General features: G+C 44.3%; 1 protein-coding gene across 3 annotated transcripts; it reads right to left on the reverse strand.

Moving 5' to 3' along the window:
- Positions 1-1,165: 1,165 nt before the first annotated feature.
- Positions 1,166-27,462, reverse strand: OXA1L (OXA1L mitochondrial inner membrane protein). Of its 3 annotated transcripts, none has more exons than XM_077646296.1 (9): positions 27,288-27,462; positions 24,940-25,092; positions 22,426-22,648; positions 19,005-19,148; positions 16,041-16,126; positions 13,359-13,523; positions 6,229-6,333; positions 2,384-2,549; positions 1,166-1,551 (listed from the first exon to the last, which is right to left on the reverse strand). In XM_077646296.1, the coding sequence occupies exons 1-9, from the start codon at positions 27,369-27,371 to the stop codon at positions 1,385-1,387; spliced, it is 1,293 nt and encodes a 430-aa protein (XP_077502422.1). In that variant the 5' UTR covers positions 27,372-27,462; the 3' UTR covers positions 1,166-1,384. The 3 variants fall into 3 exon arrangements, with proteins under 3 accessions (XP_077502422.1, XP_077502421.1, XP_077502423.1); XM_077646295.1 differs by having other exon boundaries at positions 22,426-22,651; XM_077646297.1 differs by lacking the exon at positions 27,288-27,462 and adding an exon at positions 26,852-26,976 and having other exon boundaries at positions 22,426-22,651.
- Positions 27,463-27,525: the final 63 nt, after the last annotated feature.

Consider the following 27,525-nt stretch of genomic DNA (forward strand, 5'->3'; position numbering starts at 1 on the left):
TTCTTTATGGAATGCAGAGGTGGGAATGGACTGGGGAATTTCGGAGCAAGTCTTCCCTGATTTCCAGGAAGAGACTGATGAGAAAAAAAACAAAAATGTCTTACTCAATTCAATGTTCCTTTTTGCCTTTGCTTGCCATCATGGAAAGCACTTCTAGCCCCACTCCCTGGGTTTCAGCAATGTGTGTCTGTGTATGTGTGTGAAGCATCTGAGTAGCAAGTGTAACTGGCTCACTGTGTCAGCGGACACCTCAACCGTGCTGTGAGTAGGAGGTGGCGTCTACCTACAAATTGAGGCAGCTACGCGCATTTCCTTTTCTCAAAATCAGTGGAAGGCTTAGACTCCGTTGAGTATGAGGAAAAGAAAGGCACATAACTGGCTCCCTGGGTAAATGAACACCTCAGTCATGCTTTTAGGTACGTGGCAGTGGTGTCCACCTGCAAAAAACTGTGCTTTTGCACAATATTTCGTGCTTAGCAATGTTAAAGCACCAGCCATTTTTGTCATACACAAAGCAAATAAATGCTACCTGGCATTAGCTGCTGCTCTTGTTGGCTGTAATAACTTTATATAGGCATAGGATTGGTACAATTTCACTTAAAAACCCCACACTGTAGCATTATGTAGCAGATTTAGAGAAATGGTGCAGATACATACTACAATTGCCAAAGCATTCATACCACTGAAGGGTATGCCAGCCTTTCATAGCAGTTTTTACAGGCATATTTTTAGCGCAAAGCGCCCGTGCTCGTCTTGTCTGTATCTCGTCCCGTCCTTTGCGCTAAAAATATGCCTGTAAAATCCGACCACCAACTAGCCCAACAACTCACCCTGTTTCATAGCAGTGTATACGGCACCCACACAGAATTAATCCAACCAATGTGTTGTGTGTGCATTCTTTGCATTGCAAAATTCCATCTTCAGTTGTCCTTTCACTGCTTTTATTTCTTGTACCCTGAGTGGTCATGAGAAAAGCTCAATCACTCCACCTATCTTGCCTATATTTCATGAAAGAAAGTGGCTGGCTGGAAATTCTATTGAATTTTTTTTCCCCCTCTAATGGCGTTCCAGTCCTTTTGTGATATCCTTAGGAAAGTGTCGCATATTAATTGAGCAGCCAGAAATGATAGGATGAGGTAGGCCTACACTAATAAACAAAAGAGGATATTGGTTGACAGATAATTTTTGTATTTGATAATTTTATTTTGACAGCCTACTTTACAACACTATTTCAGTACAGTTCAGCAGTTCATCAAAGCACTAATTTACACAATGTAAAAGAAAGTGCCATAACAGCTTTCTGGGTCCATGTTTCAAATTATTTACAAGCAGCTATTGCCAAATGCTTCTGCAAGGCTAATAACTCCTGTAGTTTTCACTACACCTAACCGTTGACCTTCTGGCTTGAACCAGCTCCTCTGGCGAAAGCCTGCTTGGTAGGATCATAGGTGTAAGTCTTGACCACAGGACCTATGCCAGCTTTCTTGAATCGAATCTCGTCTGTTCTAGACCTTTCTTCAAGTTCGCGAGCAATGCGAGTGTTTGTGAAGCCTGCAAAAGAGACACAAAAAAGAAAAAGGAGAGTTAGGTGCAAACCCAGAGAATTACTGGCTTCAACATAAAATAAGTTTGCAAATCTGTATTGCCACAGGTCTTTTTGTTAAGATCAGGTTTATGGGGGGGGGGGTTTAACGTCCCAAAGCGACTCTTGCTATGACGGACGCCATAGTGAAGGGCTCCGAAAATTTCGATCACCTGGGGTTCTTTAACGTGCACTGACATTGCACAGTACACGGGCCTCTAAAAATTTGCCTTCATCGAAATTCGACCGCCACGGCCGGGAGAAATATGGGACCCGCGTCTTTCAAGCCAGCAGCCGAGCGCAATAACCACTCAGCCACCGTGGCGGCCTCTTTTTGTTAAGAAATCAGTGCAACAATTAATAAGTACTTGACTTTTATTACCTGCTCAAACACATAGCACTCGCAAATTACTTTTAAACTGTGCCATCAAAAGGAAGACACTGGCAAATGCTTTTCCAAAGTACAATGGTTCTACTTATACCTTTTCATTTGCTCAGTTTAAGTATACAGACATGTCTGCACTAACGTTCATACTCCTAAGACTATAAGCCACGCTTCGTTCTTTCTCAAATTTCGTATATATTGTATAAACAATAACTAGAGCATTGAAAACGACATTTAGTTTAAAACTTGCTACACTTGAGGTACATTTACAAATAAAGCACCAATGAAACTGCCCATTCCTGCATGCTTAGCGAACATGACAGGCAGCATTTTCAAGCAGCGTCAATTGCAAAATAAGAACAAGAAATATAAAAATCAAGTACCAACAAGAAAACACTCAGCTCAAGTTTGCTTACTCTCTCTGACGCCTTCCACGAATCCCTTCTTTGACAGGGCTAATTCACTCTTTTGGTGCTTCAGCAGTACTGGCATGTTCAAACGCTTCCGTACTGCTTCTATGCGCAGCACACCCACTTGACACAAGGTGAACATGTTGCTTGTGACCCAATAGCACAGAAGAGCCTGCACACAGATCATTACTAGAGTTTACACACACACATAAAAAAATGAAACTACCAAATAATAAAGATGTAAAGGAAATAGCAGGTGTGTCAAAATCTGAAACCACACAAACCAAAGTGCCGCTCAAGAATGCCATACACTTTTTGACTCATGCTTAAAGAATGTTAATGGTTACTGAAACAAAATGGAGGAACTCTTTAAAAAATTAATCATAGTGAAAGAACATAAACGGGTGGCCAGTGCTTTTTTGGGAACACGTGGGTTGCATGTGATGTCATGGGCACTATGATGCAGTCCAAGGCATAGCTTCCACAGTGCACTCCGGGGCAGGTGGCAATAAGCGGATAAGAAAAACATGCAGGTTTCCACTGTGCTTCTCATCTGAAACATGGCAGTAGCTTTGAGGCCAGTGCAACTCATGCATTTCATACAAGCGGAAATATGAGGAATATTAATTTTGCTAAGGTGCCCCTGGATCATATTGGTTTAAAATGAAAAAAAATTGTATCAGCAGTTTTGAGGGACTGTACTAAAGACATTCTCCCGCAAAAATGAAAAAGAAGTGAAGTGACAGTGGAGTTAAAAACATTCCGAACAATACAGCCAGACAGCCTGAATGCAGCCTCTGCCCTCACCCTTTGTGTGCCTAGCCTGACCTGACGCTATAAACGACTAAACGACGATATTTTAGCTGCAGTATCCAAACCTCTATAGTGGTCCTTAAATGATGTGCACGAACTCCCGTAAGGCTGTTTTTTAAAGCTTTCTCTTTGTGGAAATCTTTCCAAACAAATGCCACACAAAGTACAAAGGTACTTTGTCCTGAATGGTACTGAATCGTGGAAAATAACAGTGCAAATAGGCTTCAAATTTGCAAGAGACAGAAACTGCAGAGACGCATTCCCAATCCACAAATTTAAAACCTTACACCCTCAAATTCGGACTCTCTCCCCTAGCGTCAGTTGGTCCTTGGCCTTCATGGACAGCAGACGTGTATGCACGGTGCTCCCTCGACCTTGGCTCCGGGCCACTCACCGGGCCGCTTGCCGCATTGTGATAAGAACCACTGAAGATGGTGTGAGGAGAGCTGAGGACGCGGCTGCGCCGCATCTTTGAATGGCGTCGTTCTGGATGAAGCCGGGCCGTAAAAATTATAGCAGGGGTAAGCAGTGCTAGCGCACCAACTTCGCATTTGATTAACTACGCAAATCTGCTGTAATTACTTTTTGCCCAGCCTTTGTTTCTTTTTCTCTGTTCAATTTATCCTTAGCTTACGCCCTTCATCTCTTGCTATAATTTCTTAGGAACCCTTGGCTTCCGCATCCCCCCCTACCCACGCTCCTTTCATGCTTTCTCAAATCTCACCGCCATGTTTTCTCTTTTTGGATTCCTTTCTGCTGAGCTGGCCTTTTTCCTTTCACAGTTTTTCAGGTCGACAGGTTATTTATCTTTACCAGTCATCATAAAGTTGAATGGCGCAAGGGAACAAACACAGGAAGACACAGAGACAGAAAGAGCGCCTTTATGATGAACCAACTAGCCCAATAGCAAGTACTTTTGCAGCCACCACGCCTGGACAAGATTCACCCTCCCCATCCTAACGCCATACCCACTTCACACCCTCCCCCCCCTAACCGAGCCTTTCTCCTCTGGGTGAAGACCCTATTTAAACCCCACCAATGATAAATGCTTTGCCCAGACAAAGACAGGCCCTCTTGTCGAAACATTGGCAAACACCCCGAGGCTTTCCCCTCTCTTGTTCACTTTGTGAGTGTCAAGAAACCATCTGCTCAACCTCTCTCTACTATGGAGTGCTAACAAATGAAAGCTGAGGCAAAGAATGGACACCACAAGCGCTGCTGCATCTTCATCTGTTTGCAGTGTTATTTTCCATGACACATTATCAACTAGCTTAAATGTCCGTATTACTTGACTCTTTCCTTACTGCGCCTATTCCAATCGTTCAATTTGAACAATGGCGCAAAGTGGCGCTGAGCAATCCGGGCTGCTTCTGGACAAGTAACGTCATTCAGTATGTTGCAAAAGGACTGTACTTCAGTTTTAGAATTGGTTTTGTCATCATCTGCATGTGGGAGTATTTTTCAACTTCACAAGAAACCTGTCAACACGGAGTGATTGTGCAAGCATGGCACCAAAGGTGGCATCCTCTTCTTGCACAGAGACTGCTCAGCTATGACGGTGTTTTTGCGATTTTGCGGTATCGACACTAGGCTATTGCTGCAAAAAGATGACGTCCATTTGTCTTATTTTAGTTCGGACAGAGATGAGTGCTCCTCCCAGCCCAGACTATCGACAGGTGCCCATCTGTAACTTTTTTTTTCTGCCATTGCCGAGAAGATTCGCTACTTTCTGGGCCTCTCTGAAGGTACCGGGTATGTTCTGAATGATTCCGTGCCACCAGCAGTGTAAGTGAACACAGTTATCTGCAAGATGGCCTGGGGTCCACCTTGGCACTGTACTGCGAGCAGCTCATTTTTTTTTGGCTGACCACAAAGTTAAGGATGAAAAGTTCTGTAACCTTGAATACTCATTTTTGCATAGTAACGCACAAAACGTATATTTTATATTTTTTATTCTCCTATCTTCTGACTGGATATGTTCAAATTTTTGCGACTTTTTGTGCAAGTCTCAAATGCTGCCAAAAATTATTTTATTTTGTAAGCAACATATACATTTTCTTTTTATTGTATCACTGAAAAGAGAATTCTATTAGGCACACTATGATTTGCTGCAATAAGGAAAAAATTTTTAAAAATTAATAAGTGGAAAAAAATTTTATGCACACCACCCTGAAATTGCCCGTTTTCCTGCAGTAAAAAAGAGTCAAGGTACTGCATTCTGGTATGGCTCACAGCAAACGGTTTTCTAAGTAGTATATGCTTCTTTTCACATTGCCCTGATAAGCCTCTCCCTGTGCTGCACTGACATGTTTAAAAAGAAGTTTGCTCCAGCCAAATGAACTAAATAGTGCTCTTTGTGTTAAGATCAGGTTTATGGGGGGGGGGGGGGTTTAACGTCCCAAAGCGACTCTTGCTATGAGGGACGCCATAGTGAAGGGCTCCTAAAATTTCGATCACCTGGGGTTCTTTAATGTGCACTGACATCACACAGTGCACGGGCCTCTAGAATTTCGCCTTCATCGAAATTCGACTGCCGCGGCCGGGATTGAACCTATGTCTTTTGGGCCAACAGCTGAGCGCCATAACCACTCGGCCACCGCGGCGGCTCCTTGGGCAATAAGACGCCTCACAATGAACAGCTCTAGATTAATTTAGACCCCCTGGGGTTTAATGTACACACAGTACATGGTTGTTGGTGTTTTGCCCCATCAAAATGCAGCTGCTCTGGCCGCAATTTGATGCTGTGATTTTGTGCACAGAAGCAGAATGCCTTAGCCACATGTTAGCCAAAAAAGAACACCCGGTCTTTAACAATTGGCTAACCAATAACCAAATGACAAAGCAAGCTGATAATCCAACGCAAAATAGATTGAATAAATGATGCTCAAGTGTGCTAGAAATAACACGAGGCAAACAAAACCAGCATACATTAAAGAGCAGAAAAACAATCGGGACATATGTTTTACACATGCCTGCCAATGGAAAAAGTATAAAAAGATATAGAACAATTCCAAAAGGCCTTCAGAGCATTAACATACCGATGGGAAGTTCATGGTGATTGGGAAGATGACCACTGGTAAGCACCGGAAGACATATCTTGTCCACTGGAGATTGTCAGCTCTGACACCACTTTCAGCACCAAGCTGGAAGACAGCGACATGTTAATTCTAAAAGTGCACCTCACATAGCAAAGTCAGTGGGTAAAAATATTTTCTATCGCAAAGCACAGGTCAGCTTAAACGTTATTTCCACAAAATATGCCCAACTCTTACCATTTGTATGGGACTTGATGTTCACAGTGCTAACGCCTAACATGGACCTTCATTGTCTTATAGGCATGTTATAACGTAGGCAGTTCTACCGAGCACACACTTCAATCGTGTAACAATCACAAGATATACAGAACAACTTGTTTTGTGAAATTACATTGTTTCAAAATCAGCAAAAGCAGAAACAGAAATTTTGCAGGTTCTTCCCTCCTCAAGGTGAATGCTTTCTTGACCAAGGCAGCAGAACTTCTACACGAAAGGCGCACCAGTAGCAAAAGGAAAAATTAAATCTCCAGAGTAAGAAACAAGTCTGCGTACAAATTATTTGTAGTATGGGATAGTATGAAAGAATAATTTGGTGAGGAGTAGACTGGGCTTGACTGGAAAGGACTGCGACACTGGGCAGGACTGAAGGTGAAGGGCACCAATATATACCAGGACAATGAACTTGACCACAGACCCACATTTTAAAACCTACCGTAAAAACCGGACTATAGGTAGGACTGGAATATAGGTCGACCCCCGAACTAACCAATTCTAAAAATGAAAAAAATCTTTTTCAATAAAAAAAATACCGAAAGACACCCTTACCTTGAAACAAATGCGGCTCGACAGGTTGCACAATGGTGACAGTATTTATTTTCATTTATATGCTGCTCGCATGTGCACCGGGCCAATTTTTTTACAGTATCGCACGCCCATCGTCCCGCGTGTTTGCTTCTGGCACACAGAAGTACGGTGCCGTAGAGCAAAGCCCTTCCTCTTCATGAATCGCCGCACCCAGGATGGCGAGCCCTTGAATTGCGCCCTTGTGAGTCTAGATGCACGCGCGATCTCTACCGCTTTCACGCGGATGCATTCGGCAGTCACAGGCAGCGATCTTGCACGCAGCGCAACCTTTCCTTCCAATTCTGGCTACGCTGCGATCCGCCCACGAAATGATGTTTTCTTCTGGTTGCTGCAAGTTGTAATACTCAGCTTCTGCCTCCGCCTGTACTGAATGCTCTTTTCGGATACTCCCTTCGCGCTGTGCCGCCAGATTGCCGTGAGCTTCCGCGTACTCAATCGCATTTTTCTTGAAGGTGACGGTAAATTGCCGCCGGCTTCCGCTCATTTTGAAACAAAATGTGAAAAAGCAGCCTTTAACCAAGCAATGGAAATGCAAAATGGAGGTGCGACAACGTCACCACGCCGCTACAGTGAACTAGAAGACAGAGTGTGCCAAACGAAAGCCAAAAAGTGAGACAAAAGAAGGATAATTTTCGCAAGGATCGCTGCGAATGTTATCCTTCCCTAGGTGCCTTTTTAGAGGCGGCAGAACCCGTGCGCTGCGTAGCGTAGTGGTTAGTGAACTCGCTTCACACGCGGAAGACTAGGGTTCGATCCTCGCTGAACGAACAACTTGTTATTCTATTTTTTTATTTTATTTTAAATCATAGTTTGTTTTAGTGCAAACAAGGTGTGGTAGCTAAAAAGCCAACCAAAACCGAAACTAAAGTTTGTGAAGCGCCGCCTTGCTGCTGCCGTCAAAATATAACCGCTGAAATCTCCGTGTCACGCAGCGCCAATTTTGAATGCGCGTTAAGAGCACACCCGATGTTACGCTCCAAGCTCTGATCTGTGCTTTTAGCAGATGAGTAAGACAAACACGCCCTTCAAACAGTGCTGGAAATTGTTTCGTTCAGCTTGACGTCTGCGAGCTGCACAGAGTGCGTCACGCATACGTGCGCTGTCACTTTAGAATGGCGGCCTGTCGGGCGAGTTGGTGCATGACTGAAAAAACTGCGTCGCAATGAAGACAACACAAGGAAGAAAAAGACACATGCTCACACTACCAACTGTTTATTGGAAGAAAAGGGGCACATTTATAACCCTCATTTACCATGTGCCACCGCCCTATCGCTCGCAACCCAGTAACAAGTACGTACAGTAGAACCCTGCGGTTACGTTTCTCACTGCTGCGTTTTCCCGCCTGCTACGTCGTTTTCATCCGGTCCCGGCATAGCTTCCATAGGATCCAATGTATAAGAAACCCTGTTGTTACGTAGTAGCTGTGAAAACGTTCCCGCATGATACGTCGCAACTTAGCATCCCGAACACGCCTGGGCTGAAGTAGGCAATGCGCTGCAACCGCCATTTTTACTTTTGGCGAGTTTTGGCCGGGCTTGGCTATGGAACTGGCTGCAAGAAGCCGCACGCCAGTTCGAGAGGCCGCCACTAGGTGGCCATTCGTGAAAAGTTCTCTCACTTTTACGGTCGCCGCATGGTTGTTGAACGGGTCGACTCCTCTTCTATCATGCTATCGTCATTGTGCATTAAGCCTCGTGAACGTCGAACTTGTGCTTAGACGGCGTCGCGCAAGCGGAAGGCGCTTTCCCTTGAGGAAAAGCTAGACGCATTAAATGCAGTCGACACGCAGCCAGCGCAGAAGAGAGTCGACATTGCCAAGGACCTTGGTCTCCCACCCTCGATGCTTAACAGCATCATCTCGAAGCGTGCCGAGATAGAGGGGAATGTTGCGCTCTTCGGCCCGAAAGCAAAGCAGGCTCGTGGCAAACACGGCAAGCCACCATTCTGGATTTCTTCAAGTCCTAAGCGCACTCTGTGGAAATAAATTGTCTATAGTTGAAACTGCACATTTTGATTCATTTTCGGAGCTTTCCTCACTGTTGCGTTTTCCCGGCTGTTACGTTTTTTCCCCCCGGTCCGGTGAAAAACGTATGAACGGGGTTCCACTGTAATATGCAAATTATAAGATTAAAAACAAAAGACAGAAGGCTTAACTACACTGCGCTTAAAGCCCTAGCTTATATAAAGATAACGCAATTGAAGCACTAGCATATAATAGAAAGATAAATCAAACAACTCTTAGCAATAGCAGTGTCACTCAATCGTAGCAAAAGCAGTGTCTTGCATTATACGCAAAATCAGTCAAAACCTTAAAAAGTAAAAGCAAAACAAAATGAAATAACAAAAACAAACAAACATAATAATAAAAGCCACAACAACAGCCCCACCCAGGTTTGGGAGTCGGACGCCGGAAAGGAAGAGAGAATTCTTGGTGGCACAGGCCTTCATAAAAACGCTTCAAGATAGAAAATTCATTACGTCGCTGAGCTACAGAGCTATCACTATATGCACTTGCTCCCCTTCTTTTTAATCATGGACAAACCATAATCATATATAAGCAGTGTCACATGGTGAGTGAGGGTTGTACATGTTCCCCTTTTCTTCCAATAAACAGTTGGTAGTGTGAGCATGTGTTGTCTTCGTTGCGCCGCAGTTTTTTCAGTCATGCACCAACCCACCCCACAGCTTGTCATTCTAAAGTGACAGCGCACGTCTACGTGACGCACTCTGTGCAGCTCGCAGACGTCAAGCTGAACAAAACAATTCCCAGCACTGTTTGAAGGGCGTGTTTGTCTTACTCATCTGCTAAAAGCACAGATCGGCGCTTGGAGAGTAACGTCGGGTGTGCTCTAAACACGCACTCAAAATTGGCGCTGCACAAACTTCAGTTTCGGTTGGCATTTTAGCTACCACGGCTTGTTTGGACTAAAAAAAACTGTGATTTAAAATAAAATAAAATAAAAAAAAACAAATTGCTTGTTCAGCGAGGATTGAACCCTAGACTTCCGCGTGTGAAGCGAGTTCACTAACCACTACGCTACACAGCGCGCGGGTTCTACAGCCTCTAAAAAGGCACCTAGGGAAGGATAACGTTCGCAGCGATACTAGCAGAAATTACCTTTTTTTTGCCTCAATTTTGATACACAGGCAGCATAGGCGTTTGACACACACGCACACACACGCACACACACGCACACACACGCACACTATCTTCTAGTTCACTCTAACGCCGCACTGCTCCTGATGGCGAAGGAGGCTGTTGACTCCAGCCACCCATTGTTGCAAGACTTCCGTAGTTTTTTTCGCCAATGACCGGTATAAGACGAGGCTCGACTTTTCGCCATGGCTTTTTGAGAAAAAGTTCGACCTATATTCCAGTTTTTACGGTAGCTTTTCTATTCTTTGGTTGAAAGCCACCTGACATTGGCTATATGGTTGGGTTAAGCAGGCATTTCTCATCCTACTGTGTTGTAGCAGCAGCTTTCACCAGTATGTGGCTTCTTGCCACAAAGTCAACAAACAAAAAATCAAATAAGAGTGGTAAAAACAGTCTGTACCCATTAACAAACACAAAAAATCCAATTCGTGCCCACTTCAATCTCGAGAACACGGCTGCATTCTTTTACCCCAAGCTGGAAGCTGCGAATCCTTGGACTTGAAGGCACAAGGAACAAAGTGATGTGCACACTTGCTAGCTTATACAGTAGAACCCTGCTACAGTAAACTCGATTATAGTAAACGGATATAGTATAGAGCGTCTGGACGTGCTGATGTACTTAATGTGGAACGATGACATTGCAGCACGCGAGACACCGAATGCACTCCTTGGGGTGGCTTCACCACCAAGTCCGTAAGCCGAAAGGAGAAACAAACTTTTCTAAGCCCTTGAGGCCATGAGGCAAAGAGCACGGCAATAGTAAAGCTGGCTATGAACATATAAAGAAGGCGGCGCGGGTCTGAAAAAAAAAAAAAGAAAGCCAGAAAAGTGCAGTGAGGGGTAGAAAAGGGAAGAAAAGGGCGTGTGTTCGTAGCACGGCAGCACGAAGCACGGGGAACCAGCGGCAACATGTGGAGGTGCGGTGGAACTGCATGGGCGGTTTTGCTGCGTTTGACTGTAGCGCGCGTTTCGTAACTACTCCCTATTAAGCGACGCTAAGCCACAGAAGACGACGCCGTGATCATGGAAAGCTTTGGTTTTCACATGAAATCAAACTCGGTTTATTTTTGTAGCCGCGTTGTATTCGTTTAAATGCGGCACTTCCACAAGACAAATGATGTCAAAAATGTGATAACATGTTATAACTGATAATAAATAATTACCACATAAAGGGACTATAAGAGCAGGATGTAAGGTATTTCCTAATGCTTGTTTTATAAGCCAACACTTCGTGCTTAGTAAGCAGCCAGAGAGCATAGTCAGAGCGATGCCATCATCAACTGATATAGTAAAGATTTTTTCTCGTTCGAGCTACTTTACTATAGAGGAGTTCTACTGTACTTCTGTGCTCACTGAAGCCATTCTCCTTTGCAAAAAACAAAAGGTTACACGTGTGTGGTGATTCTTTGCATCTTGTTTAAAATACTGCGCAATGCCTTTGGCTTTGGCCATGCACTGCCCACAATAATGAGCATGGCTTGGTTTAATCCCTGCCAAGTGGGGTCGGAGATAGGTGGGGGTGAGCAATCATGCTGCCTGACAATTCTGCAGACAATAAAGGCTGAGCATCTTGTTTACACCTGCTGCCATGATGCACATACCTTATGCTCTTGCGAAAAAATAAAGCACACAAAAGCGCTGAGCCAACCAATGCTGGCAAAAGATTCTCTTAACCAGGTGCAGTTATACCAGAACACTCATCAGGCATTGCTACATGTCTTTCACTTTTATACAATTTTCTGGTGATGATGTTGATTATGGATTTTTATGGCACAAGGGCATCTATGGCCAAAGAGCGTCATGACACAAGGTATTTTCGAGTTCTCAAGGTGGGGTCAAAGACCCATTTCCCAAGCATTTCACCCTAAATAAGGCGAGCACCAGACGAGGGGAAAGCTTGTACCCATTGTATCACCGGTGGGCACCCGGTGGCACTGGGGATTGAACCCCGCACCTCCCACATGCAAGGCAGATGCTCAACTACTCGGCCACCAATGCGGTATGCAATTTTTCTGGATTATACAAGCTCTGTTCTCAGCAAAAATGACATAAGTAGAAACCCGCTGTTAGGTTCCCGTGTGCTGCGTTTTCCCGGCTGCTACATTCTCGTAAGCCAGTCCCATAAATGCTCCTATAGAAACCCATCCAACACAAGCTCGGCTGTCCCGTCGCAACTGCGGCAACGTTTCCGCATGCTACATTGCGAATGTCTCCTTGCGATAGTGTTTTACCACATGCCGCCAATTTGACAACCTATGTTTAGCGCGTGCGAAATGGCTACGGCAGACCAGCCAAAGCGTGACTTGGACGGCACCATGTTAAATGGCTTCCGGTGCATTGCACCCATGCTGACACCGTTGAGCACACTTATGGGTGCCGTGGACATTGTTGTGCCTGCTGGTGCAGTTCCATAGCCAGCGTGGCATGAGCGCGAATGCCCAAAGGTGCGAAAATGAAACTATTCCGCTGCAAACACAATGCGGGCAGTGCTGTACAAGATACAGTTGTGCGAGTTGGCTCCGAGGCATGTTTCTGTCATCCGCGTTTGCTTTGTCGCCTGCGGCTTAATAGGTAAATTCTGGGTTCCAGCAGAAGTGGACTGTGTAAGATTAAAGTGGTGGCTGTGAAAGCAAGCAGAAGAGCGCACGCGTGTGCAAACTTCGCCCTCTTCACATGGCCTCCCTTTTCGGTGCTGCCTCCATTTCCACCAACAGCTGCTCGAGCAAAGGGAGAACCATCTCAGGGCGTCTAGGACATTCTGTGCATGCGAACGATCGTGAGAGCTGCAAAGCCTTTGAAATCCAGAGAAGCACGCTACCGTTATTAGAAGTTAAAAAAAAAAAGGTAGATAACGATGTGCATTTTATTTCACGTGTGCTTCCCGGCTACCTCTTTCAGCTGTCACGTTTTTTTTTCTTCCCCGCAGTCCAGTGAAACACGTAACATCGTTGTTCTACTGTATTTGGAATTTTGAGCCACTAATGTTTTGAGCCACACAATTTAGCTTCAGCTTATGACACAATAGAGCTTTAGCTTTCGCAAATTACTATTTCATGCCTGGCTAAACATTTGCAGCATTGGTTTGTCATGGAACACAACAGCAAAAGCTCACCTCAAGAGTGCAGAATAGTGAGACACTGGTGATCAATGGCAATAGGTAGTATGGATCTGCTACAGTAAGGTCAGTGAACCAGAGCATGCCACCAGTCTTGAAACTTTCCATAGGCAAGTTGGCCATCCCACGCAAAGCAAAAAAGAAGCTGATAAATACGGGAGCCTGTAAAAAGATTAACAGGAAGATGAATCTTCACAGCCCACATATACCATGGAATGCTAAGAAGATCACAGCTTATTACTACATGCACAATCATACTGCCTGGTAATTCACAACATGTGCTAAAATAACTGCTGTGCTGTAGTGCCATGGGTGCCTTCCTCTTCACTCCACACTGCAACCTATCCATACTGATAAATCATTCAAAACAGCAAACGATATTTGCAATTAAAGGATGCCCTATGTTACTCTTTTTTTAGACACACATCGTTGTTTTTTTGTTTCTTTGCGTGAAGGTTTAGAAATTCACTTTTCCCCCTTCCCTCTGCAATTCTAGCATTAGCTTTGCTCCTCCTCACCTACATGTGTGGTGTGAAGAAACCATGCACTCCTTTGGAGGGTGCCAAACACAGCTCTGGCTATGATAAAAATTTAACCTTATCAGTGTTTTTCTAGTTGAATTATACAAACCACACTGATATGCACATGCCTTTACAGAATTCAGCAGTCAACACAATAATTTCATGTCACTTCTTTAAGGGAAAATGCAGGGGACAAGTCAATTTTTGACCGAAAAAGACCTTTTCACAAAAATGCTGCAATTAATAACAAGCCATTCAAGAACCTGTTCATAAAGTTTCATTCTGGTCTGTTGAGAAGAAAATAAGGAATTTGAGTTCACTGAAGCACTCGTAGCATGCCTTGCTGCATGCACTTCAAAGAACTTCTTGCGAACACAATTTAAAATGGGCTGACGTGAATAGATTGGGAGTGAATACGTTCACTGAAAGCATAACTTTCACACTTTATAAAGCATAAGAGCACTACTGCACAGAATACACTTCAGAACAGTTTAAAGATATCAATAAGAAGATCGTACAGGACATGATAGGTAATTAATCAATTACAGTCGAGCCCACTTATAACAAACCTGACGGCCACACAAATTACGTTAGCTGTATCCGAAGGTCCTAGTAAGTGGACTTCTCATTTCACAGCTAAATATGCAAACTCAAACAAATGTGGCATTTATTCATTATTCACAAAAGCAGAATTTATAACGGCACTTTCCAAGCTCTCCAGCAGGATCCTGCACTCCTTGCCAAGACCATTGCTGCCTATGAGCTACTTTAGAAATACAATATTTCAAATCGCGATTACAGTTTTCACAGCAGCTGGTAGGTCGGCATCCCCTCCTCCTGTTGTCGACAAGGTTTTACAAATACAATGGCGAACCTAGGAAGCGCACATGCTATCAGAAAGTAGTCTACTGGCTGCGCACAGCATGTAGCGCAGAAGGTAGAGAGGCTATTAGGCAGTCAACGGATGCCAAGTGACCAGCTCGGCCAGTAATGCATCCCACATTACTGGCATAGAACTTTCACATATCGATGCCATTGGTTGACTACTGACTGCGCGCAGTAGTTTCTTTTTCAACGCTGCCTCTGTCCTTCGGCCACGAAGCTCTTGCTCCCACATCAGATGTTCTGCTTAGCACGTACATGCCAATGCACCAATTGTCCATGTAGCCCATCAGTGCGTGTCTGTACGTCTGTTAACTACAGTCTTCAGTCAGCCTATTTTATTTTATATATATTTTAGGTCATGTTTCTTCATAAAAGGCAGGGAGATCATGGAGCAGGGAGGCACTTTCTGGCCTACACGCTGACGAGAAGCGCGCGTTTTTAGACCTCTAGGGAGACTTTCAATTGGCTCTTCGCTCGTCCTAAAGGAGTCGTGCGGCCACCGTTGGTTGTTCATTATATCTGAGATGCAGTGTCAGTAACCTAATACAATTTTTGACCATAGGACCGCCGTTGTTCATAATAAGCGAGCGTTTGTTATAACTGCGGCCGTTGTAAGCGGCCTCGACACTATTATTCACAATATGCTTACCCAAGTCTCGTGTCTGGCCAGAAAACCTAACCTCAAAAGTGGTGTGCTGTTAACCGTTTAAACGAAAACGCGCACTAGAATGAAACGTGCTGCACAATCTGGGCTTTTAATTTTCAGGTTTTATTACTTTCTTGATATGCAGCGTTACTGTAGCTTATATGTGTTCATAGCCCCTGAGGTCTGGAGTGAAGCACAGAAGTCTCACACAGAAGTCTCACAGAACAGCAAAAATGTTGCAGGAATGCTGATGAAAGTGACTTTTCTCTTGCTTTTTTTAGCAGTGCGAAACAGCTGCAAATTTCTGCCATTGCCATCTATAGTGTTCAACCACATACTGAAAAGGTTTGCAGACTGAAAATTGCCCTCATTATTTTAAAGTTTTCTAAAGTGCAATAACAGCAGGATTATCCACTCTTGGCAATGAGTTTTCCATTGCACTTAAAAGGAAGTGGGGCAACACACTACATGGGAATGTCTATTATAAGACAACCCTGCACACTTTTCAGTATTACATAAAATGACTTCAAACTCCTAACACACTGCTTTTACTGAACACATCTCAGTACTGAGTACACTTAGTGGAGGGTATCACACTACAAAGGGATACAGAGTGATTATGCATACCTGAGCCATTGGTATAATCATACTCTTCAAAGGGTTGATATTCTTCTCTTTCATGAAAACCATCAGCTCATTAGCAATACGGGCAGCTAAAAATAAAAGAAAAGCGTGCACTTGTCAGAAATTTGAATTTCTGACAAGAAATTGGACCACCAGCCAAATTCAATACAGTCCAGTGTGGCAAGCGGCCGACAAGAAAAAGCTTGCAATGCAATGAAGACTCTGAAGAATGAATGAGAATTAAGCAAGTGCAAAGACAGTAAGATTCAGGAGCTCTGAAAGCCACGGTTAGGTGGTCTGGTCTGCTTTGATATTGTAATCTAAAAGGTGCAGTGACCTGGGGAAAATGGATAAGGATGGCAGCCCTGATGTAATCTCCTCTTCATGACACATGCCCCCAGGTTTGGCCCACTCATGTTTGAACGTGTGGTTGATTGCTAAACATTTTAATCGACAAGAATTTGTTAAAATTTTGAAATTGTGTTGTCCAGGAACAAATCAACTAAAAAAAAAGATAGTGCAACACTATGGGGTATTTTTCTGTATACATTTCTCTCTTCGTTTCCGAAGGCCAAAAGATGAATATGTAACTCCATAGGCAGTACGTTTATGATTCACAAGATTATTTAGGAAGTGCTTCAAAATACCACAACCCTCTCCCCAAAATGCTTTTTAATTAACTCAAGTGACACGTGTAGTACTCATTTTCTAGTTTACGCCTGAAGTTACAAGAAATCAGTCCTGCATATGTTGCAAAAAAAAAGAAAACGAAACAGATTACATTTATAATTACTTAATCTGAACCGTAACCGATTTCAGCCCCAGAAAAGTAACTATATAATTACAGAGAAGTAATCAATTTCTATTACGCTGCTTTAATTCCAACTTTTATTATAATGATCTGAATACACACGGACTAGAATCGGCTGGTGTGGCTTGCTTGATCTACAAACTGTTGCAGCCCATAGGCTGCCAATTTTCACCATCAATTTTTTTTTTCGAAGCTTTTTTTCGTCTGCATTTTTTCCATGTTTCTTCGTGAACACATCAGCAGCAACATTGAAGACACTCTAGATGTATGCAGTAGAGGAAAGGGCATTGCTGTAACGTATGAAGATCTTGCACACCACCTCACAGTTAGATAAAGCACTGTGCTTCACTGTCTCTCGCGCTCTGACGGGACAAAGCCTGCGCTTACTAAACATGACATTCTGCTCTACCGTTGTTACAAAATGCGAACCATGGAACACGTGCCTAGTAAAATGCAGGCAGTTTAGTCTTGCATGTCTAGACATCCTTGTGCATGCGGGCTCCCTGCAGCTGAACCAATGCCGCTCTGTCTCTAAGGAAACTTCTGCCTTAGCAACAGTGTTTATCCCTATGTTCAGGTTCTCAAATTATGCCACTGGCTGCAACATGTTTTTGGAAGAAAAAAGTAACAGATTACTAGTAATCAATTGCTGAAAACAGTAACTAAACTACCGAGAATGATAACCGCTTACAAAAAGTAAACAAGGCGTTATAAAACTCAAACAAAATGTAACTTATTAGTGCAGGTAATGATGATGATTATTATGGGCTTTTATGGCGCAAGGGAATCAAGGTGGGGTCAAGGACCCATTTCTCAAGCATTTCACCCTAAACTGGCCAAGCACCAGACCAGCAGAAAGCTCGTACCCACTGTATCACCGGTGGGTACCAGGCGGCACTGGGGATCGAACCCAGCACCTCCCGCCTGCGAGGCGGATGCTCAACCATTTGGCCACCGCTGCGATAGTGCAGGTAACCAATTACGCACAACTCTAATTCAGTAAATGCAATAAGGGAATAGAATAAAATGTGCAGCGCACTTGGGCATGTGGGCATAATGTTGAAATAATAGTAATACCCTTCCCCACTTCAAAAGAAATTTGTGCAACTGAAACTCGATACACCACTGGAGTATGCATGCTCAAATTCAAGAGTAAAATAATCCTGTGTTACCAAAACAAATAAAGTCCTTAACAGAGAAAATTGGAGCACTACAAATATGGCTAATTTGTAACCCAAATAGCACTTTTCAAAAACTGCCTGTACCAAACGCAGGATTAAAATTATGTCTGTTTGTTAACTACTAAAAGGTTTTTGAATTTCACAATATGTTCAATAGGTTTTAAGAACATGAAGGTTCAGCAAGTGCATTTTCTCCTCCAGCAAGCTAGAGTTTAATGGGCTGTATTCATCATAAAATCATGTAAAATGCTTTTTCGTATGTTTCTCAGGTTTTGTACATGACAGTGGTTGATTGTGAGCTCATCTCCACATGCTTGACATGTAGGTTTATCTTGTTTCAAAAGTATGACGTTGTGTGTGACATCCGTATGTCCAATGCGAAAACGAAATAAAAGTACTACAGTAAAGCGTTCATGACTATGCAACGCACATTTCTGGACTCCCATTTCTTAATGATTGGTTTAACTAGGTGCTGTTTGTTGTTTTTACTTCGTTATCCCACAAAGCTAGCCTTTTAGACCTGAGTTTATGTGTTTTATTTTACTATGCTAATTAAAGAGATGGAACAGGAACAAACAATGAACATAACTGAAATCTTCCTCCTTCCATTTTGTGTTATCATGCTCAACGCAAACATATATCTATATGATTACACTTGTATAATCTTGAGCGATTTAAAGGCAAACATTTCATTCATCTAATTAGCACAAGTCCTCTGTATAATCTATTTCTTCAAATAAAAATTTGCAGGTGCATACAGTATGACGCCTACAAAAATAAAGCCTTTCAGGACCATGTTTGCTCATGTACAATTTTGTCCCAAGAAGCTGTATCTTAGTAAACATGACAAAATAAAAGTTAGCAACATTGCTGGGTGGACAGGAGCAATGTTGAGCTGTTGACATCAGTTGACATACCTTGGCTACATGAACCGACTACCCAAGCTGGCAGTTCTATTCTCTACAATGCACATACCTTCAAGTTGGTTGCCTGTATTTCTTGCTTCAGTCATTTTGGCTTGCAAGTGCTGCATCTGAGGAAGGTTGTTATTCATATGGATGGAGTTTCTCTGCCCTTTGATAACCAAAGGTAGAAGACAAACTTTGACCACCACAGTACCTGTAAAGTGAATTGTTATAAACAAGTAATACAATATGCAGACATCAATCACGTCAGATTACATTTCTATAGCCAACGTATAGCCCCACTGAAGACTGAGACAAAGGACATCCAAAGAAATACATTAGGAATTTGTCTTGTAAACTTCAGCACTGCCAAGTGAAAGTGAAAAAGTGAAAGCCACACTGAAAGAGTTGCAGATTTTTGTGGCAATGGTCAAATAGCCCCAATACCGTAGCCACGCAAGCACTTTCAGCCATGATACGAGCCAATCAGGATTGAAATAAATGCAGGTCCAGCGTAGCTGCACAACCAGTTCAATCACAACTGAACCCAATCCTGCTCGACCTCAAACTGGTTCCTGAAGCATGATCAAGCTTTCCGATCCCAGTTGTGGACTGCTACCTTTGTGCTCTGGAAACAAGCAAATGCAAAGTAAAAACGAAACATACAGAACAATATTTTTTATTTCAAAATTTAAATCTTTTTAAATTTTAAAGCTATGTTCAAATTTTAAAATAGCTTTGATTTTATTCAAGGCTGCATGATTTCCGAAACTGCGTTAACACTGTCAATGCATCCTGCCTGCCTGGGCAGTAGTAAATGAATGCAGCACCCGTGTGCCCGGACTAGTGGCATGGTGCACATTTGCGATGGAACATCTGTAGCTGCATCACAGCCGTGAAAGTTTTCACGCAATAGTGTTAAAGGTCCTGTTCGGCGAAAAACCCGGCGTTGGGGTCACTGTCACTGGACTATGACGATTGGTCAAGAGGGTAGTGATGCAGAAAAGCAGTTTCACTGAAAAGAAAACAGGTGGTCAAGTAGAATCGAACCGCTGTCCTTTGGGTAAGCATGATACCTCTACCACTCAGGAATGTTTTTCAGCGGACCTTGTACAAGGGCCTCACACCACAGAATAGGTGAACTGCATTACTGGAACACTAGTTAATTAGGGTCAGTAATTAATACGGACAATGATGTGTAATAAAGCAGTATGTGGTGGCAACAAGTGTGTCGCTGTCTGCGAGAGGGTGCACCAGGGGACCCCCAAGCGACCATATGGTCCCCTTAACGGTATAGTGTCACACTTTTTAGGTGAACTTAAGTGTCCCCAGTTTCAATATGTCTTTTTGTTCACTTTTACTTGATTACAAACCCATTTGTTTGCCATCATTTGTATGGCTACATGTGGATATAGTGCCACCTGGTACTTCACAGTCTTACTTGTCAATCATGAACACGTGGGAAAACATAGCAGCGCTGCACGTCAATCACACTCAGAACTGCAATTGAGATCAGAAGTGATCATGTGACAGTGCTATACGAATGTAATAAATACTATGTCCAAATGCAATGTTGCTATAAGTACATATCTGTTATTTCATAACTAGCCTCAAATTATGCGAGCGAAGGCAATTGGAAACCGGAAGCCTCATTACATCTATTGTAGCGAACCGTGACGGCCGCGCCTGATGCCGCATAGGCAGATCACTGACGAAGCACCGATGAAGACGAAGCGCCGATGAAAGACGAAGCGCCGATGAAAGACGAAGCGTCGCCGCACTGTACGAGATCGCTTGGTGTTTGGACTGGTCGTCGGTGCTGCCCGCTGTCCTGCTCGCCGTTTTATGTCACCCGCCGTGAAATCTTTCTCCTGATCTATTTGTGCACAAACCCCCTTTCACTTGGTGGAGGTGGGGATTTGCTGACGTCCTGCCGCTTCGAAGCCGTACGCTTCTGGTCATCACCATGCCCAAAGATTCCGGCCCCAGTCCTGCCGCACTGCTGCCGACCATCGTCTGCGCTGGAGCTTTGCCAGCGCGATCCTGCTGTATTCAGTGGAACCGGGGACCATGACGTCGAGGACTGGTAGCGGATAAGCACCCATAACAAATGGGACGATGCCCTCAAACTGAACAACATCATCTTCTATCTTACGGACGTTGCGAATCTGTGGTACCGCAACCACGAGGCTGACATCACATCGTGGTCCGCCTTCAAGCAGAATTTCGCTGACGTCTTCGGCCGGCCTGCGATGCGCAAGTTGTGCGCCGAGCTACGCCTACGTGCTCGGGCTCAGCTGTCTGGTGAAAATTTCACCAGCTACATTGAGGATGTGGTGGACCTGTGTAAGCGTGTGGATTCTTCGATGCCGGAGCGCGCCAAGATCGATCACATCCCGAAGGGCATCGACGACGCCGCGTTTCAGATGCTTCTGGCCAAAAATCCAGCAACTGCCGTCGACGTGATTGCCCAATGCCAGAGCTACGACGAACTACGCAAGCACAGTCTTCTCACTCGCTCTCCACTCTCGCACCCGGAGCCTCTGGCGGCTTTGACGTCTGACTCAGACCAATCGCCCCTGTTACCGCAGATAAAGCAGTTTGTTCGCAAAGTTGCTCGTCAGCTCTCTCTCGTTCACCAGAGTCCTGATGCTGCCTCTTCTCTTGTGCCTTCGCTTCAGCGCGTCATCCGAGAACAAGTCGCCGAGGCTCTTCCTACCCTGCCTGAAATTCCTTCCGTCCCTCCTTTGTCGTACGCCGAAGCCGCGGCACACTATAGCCCCTCCACTCCTGTGGCGGCACCCTTGATGTACGCAGCCATGGCTGCGCGGCCTCGCCCTGTGGCGTTTCCACCCAGTCAGCCTGTCCTGCGTCCGGCACCGGTCCCACCAGCGGCCCCGCTTCATCCTCCCTCTTCGCCACATTACAACCCTTGGCGCGCACCGGACAATCGTCCTATATGCTTTTCGTGCGGTTTCCCCGGCCACGTGGCCCGCCTCTGTCATTGCCGCATGGTCACCCCTCCAGCGTTTGCGCCTTCTGCTGGCTCACCTGAGCTGCTTCGGGCTGCTCCACCTCTGGAAGCGTACGCCACCGACCAGCGTCCGTATACGACCCGTTGATCCCTGTCCCCACGTCGCCGTTCACTGTCACCTATGCACCGTCGCTCTACGTCCGCTGACGAGGGAAACTAAGTTCCGCAGTTCCAGAGGCAAGAACTGCGTGCTCTTCGAACAGTTCAAGGCCTCATCGTTCTCCCACGAACATTCTAGTGGTTTCTGTCAACGGTCTGTCTGTGTCCGCGCTTGTCGGCACAGGTGCTGCTGTGTCAGTGATTAAAACAAAATTACAACCAAACAAACAAAATTACAACCAAAAAGCCGCATAGCACTCCCTGATGGAGCAATGGCAGCAGAATGCCACACTGCAACTTCCAAACAGAGCCATGCCCCTTGGGCCTAGCGGGAATAGAGTGAGCAGCAGGTGCTTACTGATGGCTATGGTGGCCCACCATGGCAGTCCTGTGCTTGCGTGCAGGAAGTCAAGCAATTGCTGTACTATGCCTGACGGCGACCATCCTCCCAAACCCACAGACTGCAGTGTGGGCACAGTGTCATCTGCCAGGGATTGCACAAAGCTCTCCACAGGCACTACTGTCGGTGCTGGTGGGACAGCAGGAATGGCTGCCGCTGCTGCACTTGTTGTCTGTTCCACCTGCTGCCAGCAGAAAGAAAACATCACCAGGTCAACCACGTTTGAACATGAAGTATTTCTAAGCCGGCCTCATCCATTTGTTTATTCAAGAAAAACGCCTCAGGCTCCAGGCCACAGTGTCTCACTAAAATAAATTATATTCCAATGAATGTGAGAGACCACAAACCGGACATGAATGTTTCATGGAGATAAGAGAAATGAGCAAGTAGAAACGGACGTGCATCTAAATCCAACTACTACGTTCACCAACTAGCCATAACAACACATTTCTTGCCCTTTCTCGACAGTCTGACTTTTATCAGCACATGACCCCAGCAGAAAAATTTCTTTGACAGATGAAGAAAAACAAGCAAACAAAAAATTGCAAGAGGTCACCATGGTGTACCAAAATGATGGTACAAGCATGCGAAAGTAGTATGATTGAATTACACGCAATAGATGGCAAGCACATAACGTTACAGGCATCACCGTGGTGATCACGCGCAACTCGCAGGCCACAGAGCAGGTGGCAATAAGATTATAGAAATGCACAGGTTCTTGCTATGCTCCCGGTTCACCTAAATGTGACACTGACATTGTGACACTGACACTGCTGCACTGACATTGGTTCACTGACATTGGTGCAAGCCATCTATAGCAATGCTAAGATGCTTAACTTAGCAATAAGATCTTATATTGCTTGCCCATTAGCTTTAAGACAAACATGCCATCATTAAGGAAAACAACACCAGAAAAAAGAAGATGAACACAGGAAACTGGCAAGACGACAGGAAAAGAGGCTGGCAAGGGCAAGTGGGATAGCGATTATGTGATGGTCATATGAATGAGTGCCTTGTATATATTTGAGCCCGGATCTGGTAAATAAACAGTTGGCCAGCCACTTTTCTTGTCATCTTCCCAGTTTCCTGTGTGCGTCTTCTTTTGGGTGGCGTTACTTTCCGTAATGCAATGCACCAACTAGCCCAACAATGTGTTTTACTAGAATGCCACCATGCAAGTCAAGAAATTACTCAAAATGTACACCAATCTTTTGTATGCAGATGAAAAGAACATTTTAAAAGAAGAAGATTCAATATGCCACTGCATGTCAAAAGGGCAGTACACATACTATAATGCCACAAACAGCAAATGCCAAGTTACTTAAAAGAGTACAAGAACCTCATTTTTGCTTGCATGTTTTCTGTTTTGAGATGATGCGTTAGTCTTTAGCATACAAGGATCATCTCATGGTATTCCCCTAAATAATTTATAACTGAATTTCTTCTTGATGCTGTTTCAGTTTCCAGCAACTGAACAATGGCAGCGACTTTCAAGCGAAAGGTGGGTATAGGTCATGTGAGGCACGAAAAATTTGCAATATAATCACTAATACATAGTTTTAATACACTACAAAGCTTAAGCCAGCCTGCTTCAAGGGCTGGAATGACGACAAGCAATGCATCAGCAAATATACTGCAGTTTTTTCATGCCGTGACCAAAACCCACCTTTAACATCACAGCTATTGTTTGGTTGATGAAACGGAAAGAGCACAAGTAAGGAAATTCAATCAAGTTATTTAGTGGTCACAGGCAAATACCACATGGTGATCCATATATTCTTACAGAGGAAACATACAACTAAAATTAAGTGTCTATACTTCTTTAGACAATCCTCAACTATCCTTCGATTTTAATAAGCTGGATCACTGAGCTAGTTGATACATTATTAATATAAACTGCAGCAGAGAAGCAACAACAAAGGAACACAAAGACAAGGGCGATGCTGCACTGACATCTGAATTTTATTTCAAATGCCTGCTTACTTATACCCTAGACCCCCACACTTTCTTCAATTTATTTCCTTACCTTTATCTGCCTGCATCATTGCCCAGGAAATGTTTGAGCACAACATCTGTAGCCCTATCAAAGAAAGAAGTGAATTTCCTGGGTGACAATGCAGGCAGATAAAGATAAGGAAATGAACTGAACTGAAATTTCAAATAAAATTCAGTTGTCAGTGCAGCATCATCCTTGTCTGTGTGTTCCTTCATTGTCATTATTTCTTCTGTGCTGCAGTTTTTTTATTCATCCTTTGATTTGACACACAGGCAAATTATTAGTAAAGAACACACCTTTTCCTAGGTTACAAAATCAAGAATAATGTACTGTGGCCATATATTCCACCACATTTCTAGATACTGCACAATGCAATCATTCAAAACTATTGCACACATAGGAAATGTTACCAAGTGTGTGCAACAGTGTGACACCCATTGTTCAATGGGTAGGGCAAAAATGACAAGCACACACACCCCAACTGTTGCTGCCACAGTATCTATCTTGCCAGCTTCTGATGATAACCATCGACTTCCAGACACTTGGCAAATGGGAGGTGCATATTTTCTATTGTTCGGCTTCAACAATGGCACCCTTTGGCAACATTTAGCTGAAAGCAACCTTGCAGGCTGGAAAAGAACAGAGGAACAAAATAAACACAAAGAAAAAGTTTTCTGTCTCAATGATTGGTTTACGGTTTATGGGAGTTTAACGTCCCAAAGCTGCTAGGCTACGATAGATGCTGCAGTGGAGGGCTCTGGATAATTTCTACCACCTGGGGTTCTTTAACGTGCATTGAAATCGCACAGTAGACGGGCCTCTAGCATTTTTCCTCCATCGAAATTCGAGCACCCCAGCCGGGATCCAACCCGTGTCTTTCAGGTCAGCAGCCAAGCGCCATAACCACTGAGCCACCGCGGCATCAAAGTATGACCCAAGCGAAAATCACACAGTACAGAAATAGGCGCACATCCATCATTTTTAATAAGGGTGTGGCTAGAGTTCCATACAGGCGTACCAAAAACCACTCTCTGTTAAGTTCACATTAAACTGATTGATTTATGGGGGTTTAACATCCCAAAGCGACTCAATCTATGAGAGACGCCGTAGTGAAGGGCTCCGGAAATTTCGACCACCTGGGGTTCTTTAGCATGCACTGACATCGCACAGTACACGGGCCTCTAGAATTTCGCCTGCATCGAAATTCGACCGCCGCGGCCGGGATCGAACCCGCGTCTTTCGGGCCAGCAGCTGAGCGCCATAACCACTCAGCCACCGCGGCGGCTCACATTAAACTGTAAATGTCACTTAAGTTCCCTAAAAGCAATGAACCTAACCTGGCCACTTTTGATGAAACAAAACAAAAGTCATGCAGTAGCAAAACCTTGGTACATTTTGTGCTGCAAGGTGCTGGCACGTATCGACAGAGCTCTAGCAGCAGTTATATTGTTCCGTCTGGGAGGAACTCTAGGAGCGCTCTTGGAGTGTGTCCAGATGGAAGTCGCTGCCATTTGAGTTCTGTGACAACACACCCAAAATAACAGCTTGAGATGTAACAGGTATGACGACAAAACCACGCAATAAACCTTCGTATGTCTTGTGACAACATGTACTGGCACTAGGCTGATTGAAACTTGAAGGGACATATGGCATCAAGCAAAGGGGGTTCCAAAAGGAGAACAGAGGTCTGGTATAGATGGAACTGTAGTCTAGCAGCAGTTACATTGGTCCGTCTGGACGGAACGCTGAAGACATCATTTCAATAAACATACAATTTATCACCAAGACAATTAAGAGTGAAATCTAATACTAATACAAAGTCATGCTAAATTAGTGTCACCACCATAATCAACCAGATTAATTGCGGGTTCGATCCCGGCCGCGGCGGTCGCATTTCGATGGAGGCAAAATGCTAGAGGCCCGTGTACTGTGCGATGTCAGTGCACGTTAAAGAACCCCAGGTGGTCACTACGGTGGCCCTCATAGCCTGAGTCGCTTAAGGACGCTAAGCCCCCATAGACCATAAATTTATCAGGGCCCAAAAGCTGTCCCTAGTGGTCTACAGTTACTTCTGTCTTGCACCAGCCGCAGTAACCTAATCCCATAAAATATCTCAACATCAGCGAACCTGATTCTCTGAAGCCCTACCCCACGGTCTTTTTTTCCCTGGTATCCACACACTGTCACGATCGGACATGCGCACTGCGCACTGGTACGCTCGTGCATTTAATTTGCAATCATACGTTTTGAATTCTGTAACCAAAAGTACACCCGAAAATGCCCCAATACAACCCGACACTTTAGTATTTGGACGATAACATTTAGAGATGTAAATATACAACAAATTAATAGGAATTCACATCCAAGGTGTAAGGTTGATTAACACACAGGATTGGCGAGCGAGAGCGCACTACGAGAGGCAGGAGTGCACGATCGAGCGGAACTGTCGGCCTTGATATAGACGTTGTTAGCACAGTAAGCTCGGTGGTCTTTCAAAATTTGTATTCTTGAATTATTCCCTGCAATGAGAACGAAAGTGCGGCTACATTTTAAATGGATCCCTACACCGGCGTCCCATAAAAGAAAAGAAAACACGTGCATTCTAACTGCGCATCAACGTTGTGCCATAGCACGTTCAGTGTTTTCAATGACACAAGCCAAGCCTATAGACCACATTAACGCACTTCAGCACCTCCACGAGCATGAAACTTTCAACGCAAGCACACATACTCCAAAAGAAATCATTCACGGAAATTATGACCATCACGCGTTGATGTGCAGACGACCGCTGCAGCAAGTAAAAGGAGTCGCAGTCAAGACTAACCTGACGGCGGAGAGAATTCCAGAGGCCTGTTCGTTTGTTTAGCGTAATCTGAATACCATACTTCAAAGTACAGTTCGTATTCATAATTCTGCTTAATATGTTCGTCCTCAAACTTAAAATACCAGCTGCACACTTTCGGCTCCCCTCACCAGCTTACACGGTTGCGTGTTCGATATCGCAGCCGTAGTTTGACACATTTACCAAAGTCGCGTAAGCGTACGCATCCAAGGCTTTGTGA

Source organism: Amblyomma americanum, chromosome 1 (assembly GCF_052857255.1).
Source record: "Amblyomma americanum isolate KBUSLIRL-KWMA chromosome 1, ASM5285725v1, whole genome shotgun sequence".
In the NCBI taxonomy this organism is placed as follows: Eukaryota; Metazoa; Arthropoda; class Arachnida; order Ixodida; family Ixodidae; genus Amblyomma; species Amblyomma americanum.

Coding starts and splice junctions, on each gene's coding strand:
- OXA1L (XM_077646295.1), bottom strand. CDS start 27,371: ATGAATACGAACTGTACTTTGAAGTATGGTATTCAGATTACGCTAAAC. Junction 19,149..22,425: donor GTGGGCCACCATAGCCATCA/GTAAGCACCTGC, acceptor TTCACTTTACAG/GTACTGTGGTGGTCAAAGTT. Junction 16,127..19,004: donor TACAGGCAACCAACTTGAAG/GTATGTGCATTG, acceptor TTTTATTTTTAG/CTGCCCGTATTGCTAATGAG.